We start from the raw sequence: 19,067 nt of genomic DNA on the forward strand, positions 1-19,067 counted from the left end.
CACGTGCCACATGGTTATACCTTATGAACTCAAAAGCCCAAACACATACCTTTTTCTTGAAATTCGTATCCATGGTCCAAACTCAATTCCATACAAAAAATCCAACGAATCCGAACAGATAATGCCAAAGAATTTTTTAACCATACCACCACTACTTACCTTAATTCTCAAGGAATTCTACATGAAAGTTCCTGCCCTTACACACCCCAACAAAATGGTACTGTGGAGCGCAAACATAGGCATCTATTAGAAGTAGCCTGTGCCTTTAAACACCAATCCAAAATACCACCTAAATTCTAGGGAGATTGTGTGGTCACGACAGCCTATCTGATCAATAGAATGCCAACCAAGGTTCTGGGTGACAAAACACCTTATGAACTTCTCTTTGACAAAAAACCAGACATCAGGAATTTAAAAGTATTTGGGTGTCTCTGCTACTCCACCAAACTTCAGCAAATAGACAAATTTGACACTCGAGCCACTCGTTGTGTCTTCATGGGATATCCCCCACTACAAAAGGGATATCGTCTTTATGATATGACTGCAGATAAATTCTTCATCAGTAGAGACGTCACATTTCATGAAGATGTTTTTCCTTTTGCTAATGAGATTACAGACACGACACCCATTGGTTCATCACCGATGACACACAATGAGTTCCTTGAAGAAAGATATGATGTTATCCCATTGCCTCGCAACACTTGCGGTCTATTAACAGGATCTGAACAAGGTGTTGTCCCATCTTCACCTACTCAAGATCCAACTTCACCATCCATAGACATTCCAGTTACTTCTGATGATCCTACACAAGTTCCCTTGAGACGATCATCACGAACCACAAAACCTTCTATTTGGAGCACTGACTATGTTTGTACTGTTTCATCTGAATCTTATGATATCTCTCAATATATTAATTATTACAGGTTATCTCCAGAGCACAGAGTCTGCATCAGTCACATCTCTGCACATCGAGAACCTAACTCATATTCAGAAGCAGTTCAATTACCTCAGTGGCGTCAAGCAATGGCAGAAGAGTTAGAAGCTCTATATCTCAATAAAACCTGAGACTTAGTTCCACGACCATCTCATAGAAAACCCATCGGTTGCAAATGGGTCTTCAAGATCAAGCACCGGGCTGATGGCTCCATTGAACGGTATAAAGCTCGATTGGTGGCAAAAGGGTTCACCCAACAAGAGGGACTTGATTACCAAGAGACTTTTTCGCCTGTCATCAAACATGTTACAGTTCGCACACTCCTTGCCATCGCAACCTCTCATGATTGGTCTATTCATCAGATGGACGTTCACAATGCTTTTCTTCATGAGGACTTAGATGAAGAAATCTATATGGAAGTTCTACCAGGAATTCGTAGACAGGGGGAGGATAATTTGGTATGTCGACTGCAAAAATCTCTGTATGGCCTGAAACAAGCGTCTCGACAATGGAACACCAAAATTACTGAAGCATTGATCACGTTGGGTTTCAAACAGTCAGACATGATTATGCCTTATTCACAAGAAGACAAGGAAAATCATTCATATGCCTGGTAGTTTATGTAGATGATATCCTCATAACTGGGAATGATACGATCGCCATAGAAGAGCTGAAAGGTCACCTCCATAAGTCATTCAAGATTAAAGATTTGGGATCTCCAAAATATTTTTTGGGGATTGAAATTGCTTGATCTGCAGATGGAATCGTCCTCAGCCAAAGGAAATATACCTTGGAGTTAATAGCAGACACTGGATTATCTGCTTGCAAACCAAGTATAATCCCAGTAGAACAAAATGTCAAACTCACTAGTCAAGAGTACGATCGTAACAGTGAAACAGCAGAAGACTCGCCACTATAGGATCATCTCGAATATCAACGACTAGTGGGACGACTAATCTATCTCATAATGACCAGACCAGACATTAGTTATGCAGTTCAAATCCTCAGCCAATTCATGCATGCACCAAAACAATCTCACATGGATGCAGCATTAAAAGTGATTAAATACCTAAAAGGATGTCCAGGTCTAAGGTTATTATTCCCTCGCGATAAAAACCTGAAAGTAACGGCTTACTGCGACTCAGACTGGGGTACATGTCCCATGACAAGGAAATCACTGACAGGTTTCTGTGTAAAACTTGGGGATTCTCTTATCTCATGGAAAACAAAGAAGTAACCTACCGTCTCTCTTTCTACAGCTGAAGCAGAATATCGGGCAATGGCAAAAACTACTTGTGAAATAATATGGATTCATGGTCTATTAGAAGATCTAGGCGTGATAATCTCAGAACCAGTTAAACTCTATTGTGACAATAAGGCAGCAAAGGATATCTCTACCAATCCAGTCTTCCATGAAAGAACTAAGCATATAGAGATCGACTGTCACTTTGTAAGAGACAAAATACAGAAAGGCTTAATAAAACCTTATCACATTCGAACCACAGAACAGTTGGCTGACATATTCACCAAACCTCTAGGATCAAAACAACATTTTTATCTCTTACACAAGCTTGGAGTTTATGACATCTACAAACCACCAGCTTGAGGGGGAGTATTGGAAGTCAGAATCACATCCACATCCCTGGAAATCATGCAAATCATATCCAGAAGATCAAACAAATCAGAATCCATATCATATCCTAGATAACTAGCAATCACATCCCTGGAATCATGTTTATATTGATGAGCAGATTGTACAATATTATGTTACCGAAAATAGATTGTAATTTACAGTATATAAAGCCATTGCATGTAAAAATCATATACACAAGTAATAAAAAACAGAATTCTTTTTTACTCTTCTTGAGCTTCTCTGGTTCGCCACATTGAACCAACTTTGCTCTCTCAGATTTTGGTACAAACATTTGTGTTCATTTTTACATACAAACCTCTGTAAAACAAATTAAAATATTAATTAAGATCCTCTTCCAAGAGTTCAAGATTCAGGTCAGGAAGTGCAACCTTCTTATTGCCATCTGACCAGATAGATGTTGTCATATGGCTTCTTGAGGTCACTTCTTTGGGCAATCACCTTGTAACAACAGTAATCTTTCCCACTTGAAGCACAACATGGCGGCTCTTATCCATGTACCAAACTTGCTCATTTTTTTGAATAATCTCCATTGCAATCAACCATGAGAAGACTGTTTTTTTGCTTGAAAGTACTTCTCTGCAATTATTGGAAGTACGCTCGACATTTGGTGCTAAACGTTTGAGCTTTATTGACTTCTCCTAGTTGTCCTTGCTTGGAGTGGATTACTTCGCCGTCATGATAGTGGCCCTTGTTCACCCCCATTATTATGGCTATTGTTCCTTGGAGGGTGTCTACGTCTCCTCTCCACAACGCCACCATTAGATGATGCTGAGCTCACATCATTGTTTCTTGATCTTTTTTGTGGCCTAATAATTGTGTAGTCAAGGTCTAAGTACGTAGAGTCATAACCTTCATCTTCTGAACTGTTTGAATAACTAAAATAAATCCTCTTCTGCTTTCAAGTCTTCATTTTATAAGCTACAATTTCAAATGTTAGTGTTATTTCGGGCTTTAACAAGTAACTGAACAAAGAACCCATGGCTTAAAAAAATTCAAGCAAGAAGCTAAAATTGTAATAGAATATCTATAAAGATTCAAAATCATTTGAATCATCCTATTTCATCTATGAAATTTATATTCAGACATGATGTCTTCATTATAATTATTAGTATTTTATAATATAAGATACGTTTTTTTACGTTACCATATAATATAAATAAAAAATAATATATATTATATAATTAATACGATACGATAGAGATTAAGAGAGATTAAAGAAAATAGTAAATTACACTTTATCTATTTTTTAAAAGGCATTTATATAAGAAAATATCTACGAAGAAACTATGAAAATAGTACATAAATGTATATAAATAATCCCTCCCAAGGGAGAAGGAGTGCAGCACTAATCAATCAATTTTACCTCCATATCCAAACAGTTCAATTAGAAGGTAGAGGGGCATATGTCGCAACAAATTAAGTCTCCATGGCACATATAATACATGCATATCATTTCTATCATATCAAAGACAATTCTATGCATCTGAATGAAATCAAATGCATGACATTGGACTTCATCCTCTCGTTGCAATGCCTTGACCATATATGAGATCTCTTTATTAATTTGCTATGAGAGATAAATAACGGAGATTTTAAATAAGAGTAAGTCTCTAATATCATGGTGATATTATAGATATTATAAACTTCATTTTGGATTCTGAAGGCAGATGCATCCATGGCCACATGTTATATACATAACATAATTGACCAGAAAAGGAATCTAAAGATATAAAGCAAATACAGATCACCAAATTCTCATTTTATATAAAATATAATTACATTTATAATCCTTTCTAGGCAAAAAAAACAAAACAATTATAATTACATTAGAGAGAAAAGGAAAATACAGGTAAGAATACAGAAAGAAATTGAATGGGGGTTTATATTTGGTAGTCTGATTAATTTTGCTTCTATTTAAGGATAAATTATATGGCAATTAATAATAATTATGATACCATTTATAAATAAATAAAATCTTGATAATTTTGGTATTAAATTTATTGGATTTATAAAAATAGACTGAGTCTTTTTTTATTTTATAATATATATGTACGATAAATTATCCCATTAAAAATATTATTATTTTGGAAACACATAAGAAAGAAAGACCAATTTTTAATTTCAAGTATTTGCCGCTGTCATACCCTTGTTTGCTTATTACATGCCTTGTATGCTTATTATTATCATTAATTATGTAATAATCAAATAATGGTATGACAGTGGCACACGTACAAGACACTGTGAAACAAAATAAGATATTAATTAATTATGTAATAATCAAATAAGATCGTCTTCTGGGGGTGCAAGATTCAGGTCTGGGAGTGCCACTCTGTTCAATTTATCATCATCTGCAGAAATTAGAAAGTTTAACTGAATTAATGAATGAATATATAAGATCAGATATAAAAAGATTTTGAAGATGGAGAAAAACCTGCATCGGTTGGGTCTGTGGGTTGTAGCGCCAGGGATTTTTGAAGTCTGACAGCAGTTGGAAACATCAGTGTGTTGGTGAAGATTAAATCCTTCATCAAGCTATTGCTGATGGGGGAAAAGCTGCACTTTTCCCTCCACATTGGAACAAGCTCAGGTACTGATGGAATCACAAGATTTTCCACTTTCAGAAAGCAAAGGGCCTGCAAATTAATTTCCATTACGAATTGTTCCAAGAAAAGAGAATAAAGATTAAACAAGTGATTAATAAATTTTTATTATTCTTAAAAAAAAAAAAAACTTACAGATTCTAGGGCAGTAAGTAGTTTCTGCAGCATTCCTTTGCCCCTGTACTTTTCACAGGTTCCAACAAATGGCATCTCAGCTAGCTTGTTTCCATGCACCCTATAGAATCATCATCAACCCAACACTCATTACGTTACATGGATAGTCATGCTGCACTTTGCACAAGCTTAACAATGGAGATATCAGAAAAACAAGACGAAAATAAAAATAAAAATAATCAATATACCTTAAGGATGCGACTGATATAATTTTATTATTGTGTTCCAACACATCAGTGAAAAAATGTCCAAAATTCAACCGAACTAAATTAGACCTGAAAGACAGAATTTAAATGAATTTTTTCTTCAAATAAGAAGATTGATGTCGAAAAAAATAATGCTTACACACGACTATAGACGACACTCTAGATGATATTTATTGTGGTAAACCGATCAATGTTGGGTAAAAAGATTTCATCCATGACGGTCCATGCTACTGCAATTTTGCAGTTACATTCGACCATTTTGTGTAGATCATTACCACTTTTAGACGTTGTCCATGCTGGCATCCATTGCAGGAGAGTCCAAGAATAACCATTATCTAGTTCATTTCTTACTCCCACCATCTCCTTCAGCTTCGTATATATCTTATAAAGAGGGAAAAAAGAAAGTTGAATATAACAATAGCAAAGAGAAACGACATCTTCATAATATTTTGAATGATCATATAAATAATACAACAATAGCATAAACTGAAGAAGCACCTCCCCACAGATGTTGCTGCAAAATGCATTGGGACAATTGAGATCTATGTCTTTTGTTTCCAGAAGACATTCCCCGTGATCTGTATCAGAATCAAAGCAACACATGTGAGAGCTTTATTTTTATAGAACTATGTACTTAATTTGCTATGAGATGTAAATAATAGATATCTGAAAGAGCAAGCCTATAATATCGTGGTGATATTATAGACTTCAATTTGGTTTCTGAGGGCAGATGCATCCATGGCCATAAGGTGGCAATGATATACATAATTCTAAATCATAACAGAGAAAAGGGGAATAATAACATACATTTCATTTCACATTCGAAGCACTCTGTATTGCTGCCAGCACCACAAAATTTGCAAACACAGCGAGGACATAGCCAATCTCCTTGAGGTACATTCTGCACAATTTGCCAGACTCAGCTTAAGAATTAATTAAGAGAGATTAAAATAACAGTAAATTGCACTTTATCTATCTTTTAGAAGACATTTGCATCAAAAAATAAATATGAAAATCGTGCATAAATGTATATAAATAAGCATGTGCAGGGACTATGTTCTTGGTACAAGGTTGCCTAGTGAAGAAACAATAGAGAGATTCAGTACCTCCATATCCAAACAGTTTAAATGATAGGTAAAGGGGCATTGGTGGCAACAAATTAAGTCTCCTCCGTCGGCACATACAATGCAGGCGTCATCATTTCTATTTGACGCAATTGTATGTCGTTGAATGAGATTGAATGTGACTTCATCCTCTCGTTGCAATGCCTTTACCATAATGGATAATAAATAGCTCTGCAATCTAACGAGATAAATGTTATCACATGGCCTCTTGAGGTCACGTCTTTAGGCATGACCCTCAAACTCATGAACTGTAATCACTTTGTCACAGCAACAACAAAGCACACCAACCGGAGTAATCTTTCCCTTTTGAAGTACAACATTTTGGCTCTCATCCATGTATCAAACTTGCTCATTTTTTTGAATAATCTCCTTGTCAATCAACCATGATAGGACTGTTTTTTTGCTTGAAAGTACTTCGCTGCTATTGTTGGAAGTACTCGGCGTTTGATGCAAGTCTGAGCTTCTACTTTTCCTAGTTGTCCTTGCTAGGAGTCGATTACTTGGTTGTCTAGATAGTGGTCCTTGTTCACCCCCATTACTTGGACGACGTCCACGTCTCCTCTCAACAGCACTGCCATTATATGATCTACTAGAGCTTCCTATTTCAGGTGTTGTTCCCTCCATTTGAACAGTACAATCTGCCATTAGCGTTGGAGCGTTTGACGATGATGAGCCCACATTGTTGCTTCTACATCTTCTTTGTTGCCTAATAATTGTGTAGTCAGGGTCCAAGTACGTTGAGTCATATCCCTCGTCTTCTGAACTGTTTGACTGAGAAAAATAAATTCTCTTATGCTTTCGAGTTCTCATTTGATGCCAAGCTTAAGGCTGGATTCGAACCGAGCCAGCTCGAGCTCGAGCTCGGCTCGGCTCGATCGAGCTTGAGCTGGCTCGGGTTGGCTCGGTAATTTTTTTAAAAATTTTTTTATACAAAACGACGTCGTTTTGATCCATATATATATACAAAACGGTGCCGTTTTGATATGAAAAACGAGCCGAGCCAAACTCGAGCCGACCATAAAAAAACCGAACTGAGCTCGGCTCGAATCCAGCCCTAGTCAAGCTTTAAATAGTAACTAAACAAAGAATCCATGGTTTAACAAAATTCAAACAAGAAACCAAGATTGTAATGGAATATTTATAAAGAATCAAATTCATTTTAATCATTTCATTTCATTTTTTTACTTATATATTCTTATATGTCAATCATATTATATTAATTCGATACACTTTAAGATATGATCATTTATCACATATATCATATCGTAAGATATTAATAAGTATGATTTGCACAATTTAAATATTTATAAAATAAAAACAAAATGAAGTAAATTTTTGTATATTTAATTCATGGTTTATTGTACTTTTGTTATATTTCATATGACAATAATTTTCTCATCTTTTTGAAAAAATATATGATATGAAATTTTTTTTTTTTATATTCAATATGATATATAACCAAACATGAAAGAAAAAATTTAAAAATAAAAAAAAGGTCAAAAAATAAAAAGAATCCAAGTTATAAATTTACTAAAAGATCTACTAAAAAAATTAAAATAACAACACCAATCAAATATATTTTATTTAGGTATATTTCAAAAATAAAAATGTTATATTTTATTTAAAAAATTTACTATATCATACGGTATGTAACAAAACACCAAAAAATTTGAAAAATAAAAATTCTCCAAGTTATAAATTAACTAAGAGATCTATTTAAAAAAAATAAAATAACAACACCAAATAAATATCTTTTATTTAGATAGATTTCAAAAATAAAAAACGTTATATTTTATTAAAAAAACTTACGACAATACGATATAAGATATATACGAAACATAGAAAAAAAATTGGAAAATAAAAAAATTCAAATTTTTTTTAAAAAAAAATCCAAGTTATAAATTAACTAAGAGATCTATTTAAAAAAAATTAAAATAACAACACCAAATAAATATATTTTATTTAGATAGATTTCAAAAATAAAAATGATATATTTTATTCAAAAAACTTACTCAAATCAAATTTGTTGAAACTGAAATTACAATTGAAGGTGTCAACGTCTACTGTTTTATTCGTCCCTACATGCATAACACGTAAATCAATTATATCTTAAAAAAAGAGAGTAAATAATCAATAATAATATTTATGATTTATTCATCGATTTTGGGTGAGTAAATTTTCTCGCTTTGAAAACAAAATGAAATTTTAAATCTATAGCATAATCATACACCTTAGATTTTAATGAAGAAGAAATAGTACCTTAGATATTTATACGAAGGTGAATAAAAAATGTATGTTGGGCAATTAAGATGAGACAATTAAATAATTGAAAATGGTTGAACTATCTAGTAATATGACCGATACTAGATCGTATATCTATAATATGGGTGCTATAAAAGAGACTCGAAACAAATGAAACTTTAAAAGAGACTCAAAGTAGGAATGGTTGTGAAGAAGAGAGACAATGAAGGTAGAATATATAGTATGCAAGGTTGTTTGTGTTGATGTTTGAAATTTCATTGAAATTGTCAATAATTATATTTTATTTGTCAAAATTGCATTTTTGTATAAAATACACCTAGACTTATTTTATTTGTTTTCCATATATTACACCTCAATAAATTTAATTCATAATTACGTATTAAAAAGAAAAATATATTATGAGATTTCTATTTTAAGGAATTCTAACCATTAGAATGTATGTTAACAGAGTTAGTAACGACGATGAAATATGCGTTAGTTGACTGTATATCAAAACGGTACGCTTCCTGATGATGAAAACATTTTAAAGAAACATATATTTTGACTACTTGGGATGGCCCAATGAGATGAATGCATATCATTATAATGTTCATTTTAACACCTAGGGTATAGTGGGAGCTATATTGCCCTCTAAAGATAACGCAATAACTTAGGGATTGTAACGTATATATGTTGTTTGTGTCTATGTATAACACACTATATGTATTTTATTTGACGATGGTATTGACACTAATATTAAGTAATTAAATTGAAGTGATTGAACCATTAGTTAAATAAGACTATCTTATCAAATATTCTAAAGAAAATTTTAAAATATTTCTCAGATAAGTTTTAAAACTTATTGTAGATATTATTTTAAATGTCATTTTCTAAAAGAACAATTGAGATGGAAAAAGAATTAAATCAAGTTCTAATTCACAAGATAGTATATACATAAAACAAATAATATGCTATAAAAAATAGTTGATCATTACAGCAAAAATCATTTATTCTCGAAAGGGATGCGAGTTATTTACCTATTTATACAAAAATTTTATACGTATGATGAGGTATAAGAATTAAATTTCTCACAACTCTTGATAAACATACCGATCATTCATGATGATAGAGATAGAAATCTACGGTGATGTTGAAATAAATTCAAACGTGTTTATGGGTGTTGCATACCATATGCAAAAGTTTGACCAATTAATATTCAATGGCAATTTTTTTGGATAATGCCTAGAAGTGGATGAGATTATATCACAACTAATGATTTTAATCTTGAAAAGGAATTGATCAGGTATTCAAATTGATGAGTTTTATATGAAGAGTTACAAGAATGATAAGAACCTAAAGAATTTATTCAGAGAAAACTATAAAAATCTATAAATTTTATTAAAATGAATATGAAATATGTAAACAATGATAAATGAAAGTATAATGATGATTTTGACGTTGCATTTTTATATAATTGTATGACAAAAAAGATATACCATATTTGTCGTTGGTATAAGTAGAGGGTAATCAAACATCTTTTCATAAAAAAAGGTTAAACTAAGTAGTATATATTCTTGTGTTGTGATCTATTATAGTAGATTGTATAAATTAATGAATTTAAATCAAAGTGCATCAAACTGACGAAAGTTAAAGAAATTCAACTTAAAAGAATTCAAAAAGATCCTTCATGCCTCTATTGGGAAATGTGTTGTTACATACACGAATTGAGAGAAAAAGATGATTTAATTTTTACTAACACTTGCTATTAGATTAATCATGTATGTCATATTATATACTCAAATTGAAATCTCAATAATTCGGGTATTCTCAAAAAATATCAATTATATCCAACTAGGCATCGTGGTTGATAATATACGCTAAAACAGGTCCATTGGGCTCAAATTGGACATGTGCCAAGTGTGTGAACTTACTCAGTGACCAAATAATTTGTAAATTTAGCATAGGCCCAAATAAATCCACGGAAAATTTGTAAACATTTGGAAATGGGGAGGGCCGAAGAGTACATTATGGAGGCCCATTAGCCCACAACTATTCTTTTAATATTTTAACAAAGAGTGCACGATGCCAGCCTTGAGTTATGTAGGATTTCAGGATAATATCAAATCACTTTGATCAAATTTTCCAACTGCATCTCTCTCTTTCAGTGTCGCTGCTCAAGTCTGTTTGATCAAACATGGCCACCATAACGAGTCTAACAAAATCTGTGGCTGAGCATTGCATGAAGAAATCCAAAACCTATTGGTATAAACCTTCTCATCCATTGCTAAACTTGTTAGTTTCAGAAGAAAATTTGAACCAACCTCATCAGTACCGGAGCCGTAGAACTCTCATTCTGGAATCCGCTTCCTCTGAATCGGTCAAACTTCAGCGACTCTCCGACTCTGATTCTGGTGCTTGCTCATGTGTTTGTTTTGCTTAGACTTAGAAATGTTTGTTGTTAATTTGAAGTACTTACCGTTGTGATTAACAGGAATTATTGAAGTTAGTTTAAACAGGCCTGGAGCTAGAAATGCGATTGGAACGGAACTACTGAGAGGCCTAAAGCATACATGTGAAACTATTAGTGAGGATTCTTCTGCTAATGTTGTAATGTTGTAATGATTTCTAGTTCGGTACCTAAAGGGCTGGTGCTGATTTGTAGGTATCAGTTGCTCTTTTTATGTATTATTACAATTTTAATCACTGAGATTTCACGGGTTTATTTCTTTATTTTAAATGTGATGCAAAGCGAACATAATCAATTTCCTTTTTCTATTAAAACTATAAATCAGAGGAAAAAAGTTTGATCATGAATTTGTACTGGAAATTAAAGTTATAGTGATTAAATTGAGAATATCTTTTTCTTCTGTCAACATTCGTTGTTGAGTAGCAGCTTGGGCACTTGGTAGAATCATGAAATAATGGGTTATTTTCTTGGTTAGTGGCTTCATAATGTGGTTGTGTTGACTGTAGTTTTCCTTGGGGACATTACTTATACAGTGGATACTAAACGGTTCCGCCTTTTATTGGCTTGTTAGGAACGCAGGGCAATGAGTGCATCTGAGATTCATTATTTTGTCAACTCTCTGCGATCCACCTTCTCATACTTAGAGGTAATAAGACTTGATGTTTGGTCACCCTTTTACAGAAGATTTCCACGTACATATGTGTGTATAGAAAATGTTAAAGCCTACTACTTATGCTGAGCTGATACTTATTCTCATTTGCCGTTAAAGATTCTTTATACATTTGCTTATATCATTACATTTTGTTGTGAATTTTATCTTACTCTCGAGCTTATATAACTTGTTTGCACCTGATACAGGCACTTCCTGTTCCTACCATTGCCGTCATTGAAGGAGCGGCATTGGGTGGTGGACTTGAAATGGCTCTAGCGTGTGATCTTCGTGTCTGTGGTAGTTCTAATTTATTCATTGAGAAAGTTTCTTTCTCCTGAAAAGGATAAAATAGAATTTTCATGGATTTTAATTTCTGATTACTCAGGAGAAGATGCAGTATTGGGTTTACCTGAAACATGACTTGCTATAATTCCTGGGTATGTACTAAATTTTGTTTTTAAATCAAAGTTTAAGTGACATCTCATGGTTTACTACTTGATTTAATTTTGTTTGATGGTGAGGGTTCAGATTAGTTCTGTTCGCTTGCTTGCAAATTGTAATAACATATGATTTGTTCCTCCAAAGTAGATCAGTATTTTTGCTCAGGAGAGTGGCTCCTAATTGCATTGTAACAGTATTAAATGGGTTGTGTAAATACTTTTCCTTTTCGAAAAGTAATTGCAGTGATAGATTACTCATACAGTCGTGACTTTTAACAGAGCAGGTGGGACACAGCGGCTGCCTAGATTGGTTGGAAGGTCGGTAGCAAAGGATCTTATATTAACTGGTCGGAAAGTTGGTGGCGGAGATGCAATGTCTATAGGTGAGTAAGATTGCAGCAGATGCATACACAAACATATATGTATCTAGGGATATTAATTAAAATAGGCAGTCGTTTTCCCGCTTAAACGTTTTTCGGCAGCAATTCATACGTTTTACCTTTTTAAGCAAATTGAATTTTTCATTTCAAAAATACCCTCATTTAATTTTTTAACGTTTACCGTAGTATTTCGCTGATTAATTACTTACGTTTAACTATATGCATTAAGATTAATTTATCTGTAATGAATAAAATCTATAGATTGAAAAATATATATACTACAGATCGAATAAAATCTATAGATTGAAAATGTTAATCTATGAATAAAATTGAAAAACACACTGAAAATCTATAGATTGAATAAAATTTATTTTATAAAATCTATAAATTTATAAAATAATTAAATTTAAAATTGATTGATATATATGAAAAATAATGGATATATCGAAAATGGTACATTTTTATCAAAACGGTGCGTTTTCTCAAAAGGGGTGCAAGAAAGTGTTAAGGGGTGCGGGAAGGGAATGAAAATACAAACGAGTGTGTGAAAATACAAATAGGTACGTGAAAATATAAAAGGGTGCGTGAAAATACAAATGGGTGCATGCAAATACAAAACAAGTACGTAAAAATATAAACGGGTGCGTGAAAATGTGAAAGGATGCGTGAAAATTCAAACGGGTGCGTGAAAATGTGAAGGGGTGCGTAAAAATACAAATGGGTGCGTGAAAATGTGAAGGGGTGCGGGAATTGACTAAAGGGTATGGGTGCGTGAAAGGGTGCGGGAATTTACCAAAGGGTACGAGAATTTATTAAAGAGCGCGGGAATTTACTAAAGGGTGCGGGAATTTATTAAAGGGTGCGTGAAATTGCATCCCTTTATATTATATAAAGGGGTGTGGGAAATGTGTAAGGGGTGCGGGAAATTGCACCCCTCCACGCACCCCTTTATATTATATAAAGGGGTGCAGTAAATGTATATATATATATATATATATATTATTAATATAATATATATTTTTTATATTCCATGCACATGCACCCATTCCCGCACCTCTTCACACACTCGCACCCCTTCCCGCACCCTTTAGTCAATTCTCGCATTTTTTCAAAAATTGTCACACTCTTTCAGTAATTGCTACACTCTTTCAGTAATTACTGAAAGGGTGCGATAATTTTTGAAAGGGTGCGGGAATGAGTGGGGGTGCATGGAATATAAAAAATATATATTATATTATATATATTATAAATATATATATATATATATATATATATATATATATATATATATATATATATATATATATATATATATATATATATATATATATATATATATATATATATATACATTTACTGCACCCCTTGATATATAAAAGGGTGAGTGGAGGGTGTGGGAACCTTTATATAATATAAAGGGGTGCGTGGAGGGGTGCAATTTCCCGCACCCCTTTATATAATATAAAGAGGTGCAATTTCACGCACTCTTTAGTAAATTCTCGTACTCTTTCATACACCTGCACCAATTCCCGCACCCTTTCACGCACCCGTATCTTTTAGTCAATTCTCGCACCTCTTCACATTTTTACGCACCCGTTTGTATTTTCACGCACCCCTTCACATTTTCACGCACCCGTTTGTATTTTACGCACCCTTTCACATTTTCACGCATTCGTTTATATTTTTATGCACTTGTTTTGTATTTTTATGCACCCGTTTGTATTTTCACGCACCCCTTTATATTTTTATGCACTCATTTGTATTTTTACACACTCGTTTGTATTTTCATTCCCTTCCCGCACCCCTTAACACTTTCCTGCACCCGTTTTGAGAAAACGCACCATTTTGAGAAAAACGTACCATTTTCAATATATCCATTATTTTTCATATATATCAATAAATTTTAAATTTAATTATTTTATAAATTTATAGATTTTATAAAATAAATTTTATAAATTTTATAGATTTTATTCATAAATTTTATTCAAATCTATAGATTTTCAATGTGTTTTTCAATTTTATTCATAGATTAACATTTTCAATCTGTAGTATATCTATTTTTCAATTTATAGATTTTATTCATTACAGATAAATTAATCTTAATGCCTATAATTAAATGTAAGTAATTAATCTGCGAAATACTACGGTAAACATTGAGAAATTAAATGAGGGTATTTTTGGAATGAAAAATTCAATTTGCTTAAAAAGGTAAAACGTATGAATTGTTGCCGAAAAATGTTTAAGCGAGAAAGCGACTGCCTATTTTAATTAATATCCCATGTATCTATTATATATAATTCTTGAGATACATATTATTATTAGAAAATTATTTTTTCAGTTTTAATTTTAATAATTTATCAATGTTGAGTCGTTGGAAATTCAAAAAAATATGAATTTGTTGTTTAATTTCATAAAGATAAAGCCTTTTGTTACATCCCTTAATTAGAGAGGCCCAATCCTTTCTAGAATCGGTTCAATGCCTTGGCAAAGTCGAATAACGACCTCATGCCGAGTGATTTCCGACTAAAGCTACCTAACGGATCCTATTGAATCATGTAAATTTTAAGCTCTTTAGCTTTCTAGCCCATATTGAATATTTAAAGTAAACGTAATGTTATAAATTTAAAAAATATTTGATTAATTTTTTAGATAAAATATGCCTAGATGTATTTCACTATTTTGACTATTATGATTAATTTTTTTTATTAATGTATTTTCATTTATATAGAAGAGAGAAGATAATACAAACATGAAAACTACATAATAAGCAAACAATGTTATACATGACAACGGCAAACATTTGTGTTCATTTTTACATACAAGCCTCTGTGAAACAAATTAAAATATCAATTAAGATCCTCTTCGAGGGGTTCAAGATTCAGGTCAGGAAGTGCAACCTTCTTATTATCATCTGACCAGATAGATGTTGTCATATGGCCTCTTGAGATCACTTCTTTGGGCATGCTCCTCAATCTCATGAACTGTAATCACTTTGTAACAGCAACGACAAAAGCACAACAGTGCAAGAAATCTTTCCCACTTGAAGCACAGCATGGCGGCTCTTATCCATGTACCAGACTTGCTCATTTTTTTGAATAATCTCCATTGCAATCAACCATGAGAAGACTGTTTTTTTGCTTGAAAGTACTTCTCTGCAATTACTGGAAGTACGCTCGGCATTTGGTGCTCAACGATTGACTAAAATAAATCCTCTTCTGCTTTCGAGTCTTCATCTTATAAGCTACAATTTCAAATATTAGTGTTATTTCGAGCTTTAACAAGTAACTGAACATAGAATCCATGGCTTAAAAAAATTTAAGCAAGAAGCTAAAATTGTAATAGAATATCTATAAAGATTCAAAATCATTTGAATCATCCTATTTCATCTATGAAATTTATATTCAAACATGGTGTCTTCATTATAATTATTAGTATTCTATAATATAAGATACATTTTTCTACGTTACCATATAATATAAATAAAAAATAATATATATCATATAATTAATACGATATGATAAAGATTAAGAAAGATTAATCTTAAGCTAAGTTTGTTTATATCAGTCTAATAATTAATTAAGAGAGATTAAAGAAAACAATAAATTGCACTTTATCTATTTTTTAAAAGACATTTACATAAGAGAATATCTAGGAAGAAACTATGAAAATAGTACATAAATGTATATAAATAATCCCTCGGACAAGGTTCCAAATAGGTAACCTTGTCCCCAGGGAGAAGGACTGCAGCACTAATCAGTCAATCTTACCTCCATATCCAAACAGTTCAAATTGACGGTAGAGGGGCATATGTCGCAACAAATTAAGTCTCCATGGCACATATAATACATGCATATCATTTCTATCAAAGGCAATTCTATGCAACTGAATGAAATCGAATGCATGGCATTGGACTTCATCCTCTCGTTGCAATGTCTTGACCATATATGAGATCTCTTTATTAATTTGGTATGACAAGTAAATAACGGAGATCTTAAATAAGAGTAAGTCTCTAATATCATGGTGATATTATAGAATAGACTTCATTTTGGATTCTGAAGGCAGATGCATCCATGGCCACATGTTATATACATAACATAATTGACCAGAAAAGGAATGTAAAGATATAAAGCAAATACAGATCACCAAATTCTCATTTTATATAAAATATAATTGCATTTATAATCCTTTCTAGGCAAAAAAACAAAACAATTATAATTACATTAGAGAGAAAAGGAAAATACAGGTAAGAATACAGAAAGAAATTGAATGGGGGTTTATATTTGGTAGTCAGATTAATTTTGCTTCTATTTAAGGATAAATTATATGGTAATTAATAATAATTATGATACCATTTATAAATAAATAAAATCTTGATTATTATGGTATTAAATTTATTGGATTTATAAAAATAGACTGAGTCTTTTTTTATTTTATAATATATATGTACGTTAAATTATCCCATTAAAAATATTATTATTTTGGAAACACATAAGAAAGAAAGACCAATTTTTAATTTCAAGTATTTGCCGCTGTCATACCCTTGTTTGCTTATTACATGCCTTGTATGCTTATTATTATTATTAATTATGTAATAATCAAATAATGGTAGGACAGTGGCACACGTACAAGACACTGTGAAACAAAATAAGATATTAATTAAGATCGTCTTCTGGGGGTGCAAGATTCAGGTCTGGGAGTGCCACTCTGTTCAATTTATCATCATCTGCAGAAATTAGAAAGTTTAACTGAATTAATGAATGAATATATAAGATCAGATATAAAAAGATTTTGAAGATGGAGAAAAACCTGCATCGGTTGGGTCTGTGGGTTGTAGCGCCAAGGATTTTTGAAGTCTGACAGCAGTTGGAAACATCAGTGTGTTGGTGAAGATTAAATCCTTCATCAAGCTATTGCTGATGGGGGAAAAGCTGTACTTTTCCCTCCACATTGGAACAAGCTCAGGTACTGATGGAATCACAAGATTTTCCACTTTCAGAAAGCAAAGGGCCTGCAAATTAATTTCCATTACGAATTGTTCCAAGAAAAGAGTATAAAGATTAAACAAGTGATTAATAAATTTTTATTATTCTTAAAAAAAAAAAAAACTTACAGATTCTAGGGCAGTAAGTAGTTTCTGCAGCATTCCTTTGCCCCTGTACTTTTCACAGGTTCCAACAAATGGCATCTCAGCTAGCTTGTTTCCATGCACCCTATAGAATCATCATCAACCCAACACTCATTACGTTAAATGGATAGTCATGCTGCACTTTGCACAAGCTTAACAATGGATATATCAGAAAAACAAGACAAAAATAAAAATAAAAATAATCAATATACCTTAAGGATACGACTGATATAATTTCATCATTGTGTTCCAATACAGCAGTGAAAAAACGTCGAAAATTCAACCGAACTAAATTAGACCTGAAAGACAGAATTTAAATGAATTTTTCTTTCAAACAAGAAGATTGATTTCGAAAAAAATAATGCTTACCCACGATTATAGACGACACTCTGGATGATATTTATTGTGGTAAATCGATCAATGTTGGGTAAAAAGATTTCATTCATGATGGTCCATGCTACTGTAATTTTGCAATTGCATTCGACCATTTTGTGTAGATCATTACCACTTTTAGACATCGTCGATGCTGGCATCCATTGCAGTAGAGTCCAAGAATAACCATTATCTAGTTCATTTCTTACTCCCACCATCTCCTTCAGCTTCGTATATATCTTATAAAGAGGGAAAAAAGAAAGTTGAATATAACAATAGCAAAGAGAAACGACATCTTCAAAATATTTTGAATGATCATTTAAATAATACAACAATAGCATAAACTAAAGAAGCACCTCCCCGCAGATGTTGCTGCAAAATGCATTGGGACAATTGAGATCTATGTCTTTTGTTTCCAGAAGACATTCCTCGTGATCTGTATCAGAATCAAAGCAACACATGTGAGAGCTGTATTTTTATAGAACTATGTACTTAATTTGCTATGAGATGTAAATAATAGATATCTGAAAGAGTAAGCCTATAATATCATGGTGATATTATAGACTTCAATTTGGTTTCTGAGGGCAGATGCATCCCTGGCCATAAGGTGGCAATGATATACATAATTCTAAATCATAACAGAGAAAAGGGGAATAAAAACATACATTTCATTTCACATTCTAAGCATTCTGTATTGC

General features: G+C 32.5%; 2 protein-coding genes and 1 pseudogene across 2 annotated transcripts; 2 read left to right on the forward strand and 1 right to left on the reverse strand.

Moving 5' to 3' along the window:
• The first annotated feature begins 11,104 nt into the window (after positions 1–11,104).
• Positions 11,105–11,552, forward strand: LOC123210842 (probable enoyl-CoA hydratase 2, mitochondrial). Its single transcript, XM_044629332.1, has 2 exons — positions 11,105–11,344; positions 11,425–11,552. The coding sequence occupies exons 1-2, from the start codon at positions 11,128–11,130 to the stop codon at positions 11,550–11,552; spliced, it is 345 nt and encodes a 114-aa protein (XP_044485267.1). The 5' UTR covers positions 11,105–11,127.
• Positions 11,553–11,937: 385 nt separating this feature from the next.
• LOC123210843 lies at positions 11,938–12,883 on the forward strand (annotated as a pseudogene).
• Positions 12,884–17,381: 4,498 nt separating this feature from the next.
• On the reverse strand, positions 17,382–18,111 carry LOC123210973. The gene is made up of 3 exons (XM_044629472.1): positions 17,983–18,111; positions 17,679–17,880; positions 17,382–17,595 (listed from the first exon to the last, which is right to left on the reverse strand). Exons 1-3 carry the CDS (start codon positions 18,055–18,057, stop codon positions 17,525–17,527), a joined length of 348 nt encoding a protein of 115 aa, XP_044485407.1. The 5' UTR covers positions 18,058–18,111; the 3' UTR covers positions 17,382–17,524.
• Positions 18,112–19,067: the final 956 nt, after the last annotated feature.

Source organism: Mangifera indica, chromosome 3 (genome assembly GCF_011075055.1).
Source record: "Mangifera indica cultivar Alphonso chromosome 3, CATAS_Mindica_2.1, whole genome shotgun sequence".
Classification (NCBI taxonomy): Eukaryota; Viridiplantae; Streptophyta; class Magnoliopsida; order Sapindales; family Anacardiaceae; genus Mangifera; species Mangifera indica.